Raw genomic sequence first — 9,463 nt, forward strand, 5'->3', positions numbered from 1 at the left:
ATTCTTGTGTTGTGATTGTGTCTATTTTATTTCTCTGTCAAAGGTGTTTTCTCAAGGGGGAATGATGTCTTATTCCCAACACTCTCCTGCCCCTTGAGTTCGGCTAACTGGAGTTCTAAGAGGCACAGATGATTTCTGACGCTTTCCTCTTCAACAGCTCGGTCAAAAAGTTTTTCCAGAACTTTCGTTGATTTCGATCTCATACGGAAGTAGAAGATTTATTTTTTAAAAATAAACGTTTTTAATTTAGAATGCCTACAAAATTAATTGAATAATGGCAAATAGGAATAGGGTGGTTTAGATCGGATTTTAGAGAAAATACCGCCGAAATTTTATAAAATCTGAGGTTTTATTTGAGTTTTACATTGAATTCATTTGTATAACATTTATTATTATTAATAATTGTGTGATTTTAATTACTACAAATAATTTTCTGGTATTTTCTTATAAATTGAAACGCGATATCGACCTAAAGGCTCAATATTAAATAGTAAATAAGGAGAACATGTTAATAACTCCTTACTTTTAGTACGATCATAACGTGCTAAAGGTTAGGATGTTACATTTACCTCTTTTCTAAGTTAAGTTTTAGTGAAATTTGATTTCACTTCCTTTTGTTTATATTTTGATTATCTATGAAGTTTAAGTAATAATGCACTCGATATTATTAACAGAACAAATTGAAGAATATTTTAAGGTAGTGTTTGTTTTGAAGTATTATGACGGAGATTGAAAGACGGAGACTTAGTATCATATTTGTTGGTCTAGAGATTAGTACTAAAATTTTAGTTTCTATCTCTAAAATTTCAATACTTCTAAAAAGTGGAGACACAAGAGACTGAAACTTTAATAACACTTTATACCTAAAATACTTTTATTTTAATTAATTAATTCCAACTTTATCTTTTGTGCAAATTAAATTAGAATTTCATTCTTATTTTAGTATCTGTCTCCCACTTTATACTAAATACAATACTAAAATTTATTTCAATCTCTATTTCTCAGTCTTAGTCTCAATCTCTCTTCCAAATACTATTTAAAAAAAAGTCATAATTGGTAGTAAAAACGAACTAAATACTAAATAATGTTTAAAAAATTAAAAACATAAATTAAACACTATTTTGACTTTTTCTTTCTAACCAAGAAAATAATGAGAATATAGTTGTAAATAGATTATTCCAACAGCAAAGACAACAATAGTACAAAAATGAACAAGACGAGTTCGAGTCATTGACTAGTGCAATCAAAACTAAAACTAGCAATAGGATAGTTGAAAATCTACATATATAAGTTAATTTGTGTTTTATACGAAATACATATCGTCCATAACGATCGGAATCTACTTATTAATATGGGGATTATTTGTTTGGTTAATTTGCAAAGACGTTGATCACTTATGCTGTTATGCATAGGGGTGGCAACGGAGCGGATAAGGGCGAATTTTTGCTCTATTCGATTCCGTTCTGTCGTACAATAATTCGCATAAAATTTATCCTATTTTTATTCACAGGTAGTAAAAACTTGAACCATAACCCGCTCCTGCAGATACTCGTCCCGCCCCTATCCGTCCCTATAATTATTAAATTTAATAAATAAAAATAAATTTTATAATTTATATAACCATCGTTACATATATAACATAAATTAAAATAAAAATTTAAATATAATATAATATTATTAATTATTTTACTAATTATTTTATATATATTACATATATTATATATTAAAATTATGTGTTATATATATACCGGGACGGGTATTGCCTAAACCCGACCCCGTCCCGCTCCGATTAAGAATCCGCATCGGTAAAACCCGCCCAGTGCAAGGCGAATAATTATCCGCCCTGAACGAATAGAGGCAGGGTAGATACCCGCAGATTCAGGTGGTGTTGCCATTTCTAATTATGCATTAGATTGAATAAAAATAAAATACATAATTTTTTATTTATAAAAATAAGAAGAGCAATAATAACCTTCACAAAAATAATAATAACAATAAACACATCAATATAGAAAAAATGGCACGAAAACAGAAAATAAATAAATAAATAGAAGATTACACTAAAATTTTTGATACACAAAACTCTCCATGGGAGAAATAAAAATTACGAATCACAATATTAAAAAAAATAACTACTATAATTAAAATAGGATACAAGACCGTAAGAAATTAATATACAAAACATACATATAATAAGCTAATCAATCCAAAATCAAAATTTACAAACAAAAATAAAAAAAGATGAAGAATACCACAAAATAAAACTGTTGCTGATGCATGACCTATAAATTCTAGTGCATACCACGTCTCAAAATTTCAACGGTCAAAGTCAAGAATAGGCGTCCTGAATATTGATTAAATTTGAGCTCATTCCAACTGTTAACATATTTATAACAATGAATTTATGATAAAAATTTTATACATGTGCAAAGATAATCTTTTCATTCCTTTTTTTTAACCTTGAGGAATGCTGTAAATAAAACATCTCTTACTCAATTCTAACTCGATTTCAACCTTACTCTCAATTAAAAACAACCCTAGTTTGAATACTAATAGAAAATGAACCCAAAACCTCACAACTGGTATGTTTCCATGACTAAAATGAAAATCAAACATTCAACCATGATTAAAAAAAAACATTTAACTAAAAATATATAAAATTGAAATTAATGACTGAAAATATTAAAATATCTTACAACATAACACACCTGAATTCTTCTTGTACTTGATTTTACCTAGAAAAAGAAAAGAGGAGTGATTTGTGCATGCCCTTGACGTTGCTTTAAAATGAATTATAGGATAAGAATAAAATGTTACTTGGACCGTAATTATTTATTATGTACGGATGGTCAATTACATAAGTTGTTAAAGACGATAAATTGATCCGAGCCACCCCCATTCCGTTCCGTCTCGTAATTTACATGATCTTTTTAGTAGTTTGTATTTTATATGCATAGGCCATAGATTATATTTCATTTCATATAGGAAGAATCACGTTTGGGGCGAGACGGTTAACATCGGTAGATGATAGGGTTGTAACGGTTAATAACAGATTTTGTTAAATCTGTTAAAGCTTCAGTAACTTCTAGGACAAGTTAACTGTTTCTTGAGTCTTATAGTTAGTTTGTTAAGTGTGTTATGCTTCTATATGTGTACACTCTATCTCATCAATAGATCAAGTGATAATGCTCAATACACAATTCATTCACTCATTTTTCCATCCTCTCAAACTCTCTTCTCTGTATTCTGTGTTTCACTGTTACTGCACTTGTTAATTGTTACAATAACAATGATAAATATAAACCTCAGCTTTCTAAGAACAAAATCCCGCAGGTAATAATTTTGAGCTCTATACAATCTATAAAGACATTATCTTCCAAATACATCTCAATTAACAGGTTCAGGCATGAACTCAATAGGGACCATACTGAAGAGGGAACACTCTACATTTTCTCAAGCTATAACATATCTTCAACAAAAATTCTTACTGTGTCAAGGGTCCTATTGAAAATTTGAATGGGATTCTAAATTCTATCATATACTGCATGAATCTATTTGTGAGAGAAACCAAGCAACCACCAAACTACAACAGAAATAAAAATAAGAATAAACCAATGAAGAGGTTCATCAACATGGCTGCACCTGTGATTAACCAATGCCAGCACCATCTTGGCCAGCTCTTTCATTTGAAGGTTTAGAAATGTTTTCATTATTAGGTCCCAAACCTTCAACTGTTTTAGCTTGTTTGTTCTCCAATTGCTCTGAATCTTGCTCAGGAAAAACCTCAGACTGCAAGGAAGGAGAAATGTTGTTTATATGCTTCCAAGTCAGTTCCGAGAAACTATTGTTACCCCCACTACTGCTGCGCACTAGTATGTCATGCGCTTTCATGACAAGTAAAGTGTTCTTGAGAAGCTCGGGCACGAGCTCTTGAATCTTCTCGCTTCTCCTTCCCCTAACTCTCACCGTCATGTATACTTCCAATCGACTCAGTACACCCAACCATAATTTGGTGAACTTGGTCGACTCTGATATGCTTGGGAGTAACTGCAGGTAAACTTTACACAAGAGCTTCAAGGCAATAATGAGGGATCCTTCCATGTTCCGGTACTCCTTTTGGGAGCGTGTCTGATAAGTTTCAACCAGCTCATCGAGCACAGCAAAGATCACTTGATCAAAACATCGTAACCACAAATCATGTTGGATATGAGTCCCAAGAGATCCTGTCAAGCAATTCTGCAATGATAACAATGCATGGTTTCTTACCTCCTCCCTCTGGTCTAAACACACTTCCTTTAATTCTTGTACAAGCCTCAACCACATCTCCCCAATATCCTGCAACATCTTTGCCAAATCCTCTTCCTTCATTTCTTTCTTGGCATCACTAGTCCACTTCTCTAAACAATTGGCAGATCCTACCATAAGATCAAGTGCCACAACTGACCGCTCTACCTGTCCAACGCGTGACTCGGCAAACTGTCTTGCAACATCTATACAGAGAACATAATTAGAAGGAAGTAAGTGCGCTCCATCCGACATAATGAACAGCAGTGCATCAAAACCAGCATCAGATGCCTCAAGGTGTCTGGCAGTGATGTAAAGCAGAGATGTAATTGTTCGCCATCCTAATTGAGATCTAATATGAGAAGCATTTGCCTTCACGAGATGACTTACTTCCTGTGTAATCTTCTCATAGTAGGCATCGGCAACGCGTGCATCAAGCTTAAGGACAAGTTGCAGGGACCTTAAAAGTTCATCAGTGAAGTTCTCTTTGTAGGGAAGTAAGCGATGGCAAACTTTTAGGAGTCCAAAAACTGCTTTCTCAACTAGTGCACAAGGCATCACAGTCAACTGAACAATATTAGATATGTGCTCATAAACACCATGCCAAAGAAGTTCAATCCTATCCCTGTTATTCAGAGTGATTGTTATTAGTAATTCCAGACAGAAAACTGAACTATCTTCATCATCAAATGTGGTATTTCCTTTCTTAAGCCGCCCTCCTGCAGTAATGAGTGCTCTTGCAAGTTGCAACAGAGATTCAGCTTGCAAAAATTTGCTCTCAGAAAATATGCTGTCAATATGACACTTCTGAATTGTTTGAAGGGTGCTCTGCTGTGCAGCAACTTGTTCTTTAGTTGGAGCTTCTCATGTAGAGTTTCCGTAGGATGCTCTGACTCCTCAGTCGCGTCATTAGCCATATTAGCAGGAAGAAGGCCTAATTTATGAAATCTTAAGATGCAATCAAGAATATTTCTCCATCCTGTGCGAATGTAATCACCGTACTTATTCGCTATAGCGAAAACGGTGTTAGTTGCCATTCTTGCTTTTGTGTCATATGCAAAGGCAAGGATTGGTTCCTCAACAGATAATGGATCCAAAATAGTAACAAACCTACAAAGGGATACAACCAAATCATCGAGTACATTCTCAAGATGATAGTAAGCCGATATCTTTGCAACAGCTAAGAATCCATCCATACATGTTTGGTAGACCTCTTCGTTTTCAGCATTATCAAACACCACAGAAATGGCTGCGATTGTTGGCCCAGACAGAATAGCAAACATATCATTATCAAGGTATCCTCTGGAATCAGAGACAATGAATGGAGCAGTTTTCCTTGACTTGTGTATAAGATAAATCCACCGACTTGGAGTCATTTCAGGAAATCCAGAACCTTGCTCAGGAGTTGTACGAATCTCATTCCTACAAATGGAATGGTAAATTTCTGAAAGGAATCCTCGAGGCAAATCATTTCCACCATTTATTCGCCTATTATTTCGGATAAAATCCTCTTCTGTCATCTTCTTTTTCACTTGTACATTGTGATGATCTGTATTAAGCATTATAATTGAGTATGATAACAAGAGAGCAGCATCCTTATTAGCTAGGATCTGTGGTGACTGTTCATAATATCTCTCAGAGAAAGCTTCAAGCACCCTCTGTATCTTCTGTGATTCTCCAGGCAGTCTGAAAGTCTCCAAAAATAGACGCAATGCTGTGTCTAATGTTGTGTCTTTGAAATCAAATGTTCTTGCGAATTCCTGAAGGACCTGAACACAGAATTCATCATGGTTCCCTAGAAAATCACCAATGAGATTCTTATCCAACCCAGTTGTGAATCTAAGAAAGTAGGCAACACTTTGGGCATGGGGTTGGTCGGGTAAAAGATGTGTTCCTTGGAGAAACTCAAGACCTTTCTTAACATCACGATTAAAGTGATCTGCTCCAATCATCAATATTTTCTTGAAGTACTTTCTCCGGCAAACAAAAGGAACCCAATTATTCGGATCGCTGAAATTTTCACACTTCTCCTGCCAGAAAGAACTATATTGTTCAAGATTCACATGAGGATGTTCTGAACTCAAAGATTCATTGCCTATCCTTTCAGCCATTCCTTGCATAAGAGCAATAAGACCATCCAAAGCAAGAATATTCAAAGAAGATAATGGACTGTTAACAGGAAATGCACTTTTGGACAACAAGTTAGCAATGTCTTCAAAGACATTACTGCAAGTTATGTCACAGTCAAGGTTAGCATACATTTCCATCATGAATGTTTTTTGCCTGCAAAAGTCAACAAGGGCCTCCATAGCAACTTCCTGTTGCTGATATGATGCTCCATATTTGCTTTGTGCAAGCCTCAAAATTACGCATGAAATGAAAGCTTCTAATTGTAACTTGATTTCTGTACGAAGATGGTGATACAAAGTTAGAACAATGCTACACACCATTGAAACTACAAGGGGGCTCATTGACAAACCGGACTCCATTAGATTGTGAAACAGTTCATCTTGAATTAAGCTCAACAGTCTAGGATGCCGGTGAAAACAAGACCCTCCCAACTCTACAGCTGAATTAATCAAAGTTAAGGCAAAAAGAGGCACATCTTCATCAAATGCTATTGTATTTAATCTTGTACTTGTTCCCATATGCTCAACAACATTCAACAAAGAACATAAGAAGTGAAACACTTCCACCATGCATGGAATCCCATATGGTTCCTTCATGAGGTGCAGTTCATCTAGGTCGACCTCCTTGCCACTGCTGTCAATGGCTGTTATGTCATCCACTACAACTACTGTCATAACGCTCTCAGTACTGGAAGCAATGCCTGTTGAGTAAGATTGCCTATTACTTGCAGAATTTAAGCTCCCATTTTCCAATTGTCTGTTTGTAGAATTATGTTCATTATTTTGCCCACCAGTCTGCCCAAAAAGTGTATATATATGAGTGATTACAAGTACAAGTATATGCATGTCCTGATACTCAATTTTGTTTAACCACCAAATTTATCATTAATTTCAGAGTACAACTGAAAGACTCCATTTGAAATGTGCAGCTTTTACCATAGAAAAAAAAAAAAATACTAGTATTTTAAATAATCAATGAACACAATGTGCCCTTAGCTGGTAAAAATGAGTACACAACATATGGTAATTTTATTCTTCTATGTTCTACCCTTTTTCTGTGGTTACAATGTTCTGTATCAATGCCCCAAGGTTCCCCTTTTTACTTTCTACTAACTTTGAAAAAAAAAAAAAATCACACGATAAAAGCATATGAATATTGCAACCAAAGGGACAAAGTTAACACAATTTATACCTCTTGATTCAAACCATTGCTTCCATTTACTAATGAATGCTCTACGTTGTCAATATCTTTAAGATGAGAAAAAATGCACCGAACAAGTTCGTGCATCGTGTAACGTGCTATCCGCTGCAACAACTCACCTTTGGTTCCTGCTTGGTGAACTATACGGAAACAAGTGTTCACTATAATGCAAATATGTTGGTTACTCAGCATTACAGATGCTCTACTTTTCACACACGCTAGAAGAACTTGTAGTATCTTCATTAATACAACTTCTTCTGATCCAGGATCAGTCACCTCAAATCTGCAGCTTGTGACAGCATCAACCACCAAGTGCATGGCATCCCCAACATTGGTAGTGTTTTGATCAATTACATCCAGAGTCAAGATCTTGTAAACTGACGACAGAGCAACACCAGTGATTGGTGCACCAGTTTCATCTGATTGAATCACATCTAAAAATGGTTGGAGATAATGAACAGGGTTGATAGCATGCCATGGATCCTTCCAGTAGAAAATTGTTCTCCTTAATATCTTCAAAGATTGAACAAGAGAGTGCTCAACTTGATCTTCATCTGACATATAATGAACTCCCCATCTAACATTTCTTCGCATCACTGCCAAAACAGCACCAATTTCTGCATTGATCATGCATGCCACAGTAGTTTTGTTAGGATATCCATCATTGCAATGCCCATTTTCCTCTTCTATAGCATTAATACCGGTTTGAGATAGCAACTTTAGATGCCCCATTTTAACAAGTAGATCTGCTTAACATCTACCAACAGAATGCTGAGCCAAAACAACCCCTGAGAAAAGCAACAGCGAAAGACTCAATCAATAGAAAGTGATTATGAGTATCCAAATGCTATTACAATGAAGCACAAGTAACACAATTATTCCAATTCCCTCAGAGTTAAAAGACAACGCAAAATGCATATAAATAATTTAAAGACATATAACTACCAACAAATCACATTGCAACATCTTCCTCAGTTGCTGAAGTATGATTCCACCTCCTAAAAATCTAACTCATATTTGAGCAAGCTACTCTCTCCCAATCACCAGCAACTATCACTCACTAATTCTTCCGCCAAAAACTAAATCTCAGATAGAATCTCAAAATTCCTATTTAAAATGAAAAGGCTTAGATTTGCAATCAAATCTAACACTAATGAAATGGACCCATTTTCCTTGCATATTAACAATAGGATATAAGATTCTAACACAATTGAACTTAGAATTCAATAGAAAGGGGCAGCCAACAGATTAACAGAATGTTAAGCCCTTATTCCGACAATGACAAAAGAGAAAAGAAATATCCGCATTAAAAAAATGAGAGAGAAGGAAACAAAAAATGGAAGCAGATGGAGATTTAAAGGGGAACCAGTGAAGAAGAAGAGAAGCTTACAGAGAGAAGGTGGGGTGAGGTTTAGGCACAGATCCGAGTTTACATCTACATCACATTGAAAATCATGGCTTATTTCTTTAATCTTCAAATTGAAATTCTCGCCCAGAATTAGAACGTTCCCACTCCCCTCCCTCAATCTCAATCCCACTCACTATTTCGTTCTTTCTCCGACACCATCTTTTGATTTTCAATTATTTTTTTTTTCATTTAATTCTCATGCGGGAATTTTCGTAAACACATTCTACAAATTTTACATCACTCTTTTTTTTTAGATCTAACTATCATGTGTCCATATGATAAATTTATTATTAGTAAAACATTTTAAATATTTTTATTTAATAAAAGTAAATCAAATACATTGTTTTGTATTTATTTTTAAAAATATGACATGGTAAAAAAATTAAAAATAAGATATAAATGATAAAATATAAAATTTAATATTTTTTGTGTTGATTTAGT

General features: G+C 34.6%; 1 protein-coding gene across 1 annotated transcript; it reads right to left on the reverse strand.

The window, feature by feature from the left end:
* Positions 1 to 3,332: 3,332 nt before the first annotated feature.
* On the reverse strand, positions 3,333 to 9,216 carry LOC107457774 (ARF guanine-nucleotide exchange factor GNOM-like). Its single transcript, XM_016075947.3, is given in 4 exon segments — positions 3,333 to 5,144; positions 5,147 to 7,208; positions 7,606 to 8,402; positions 9,005 to 9,216. Coding segments are annotated over 3 exon segments (4,299 nt in total). The 5' UTR covers positions 8,347 to 8,402; positions 9,005 to 9,216; the 3' UTR covers positions 3,333 to 3,648.
* Positions 9,217 to 9,463: the final 247 nt, after the last annotated feature.

Source organism: Arachis duranensis, chromosome 7 (assembly GCF_000817695.3).
Source record: "Arachis duranensis cultivar V14167 chromosome 7, aradu.V14167.gnm2.J7QH, whole genome shotgun sequence".
NCBI lineage: Eukaryota > Viridiplantae > Streptophyta > Magnoliopsida > Fabales > Fabaceae > Arachis > Arachis duranensis.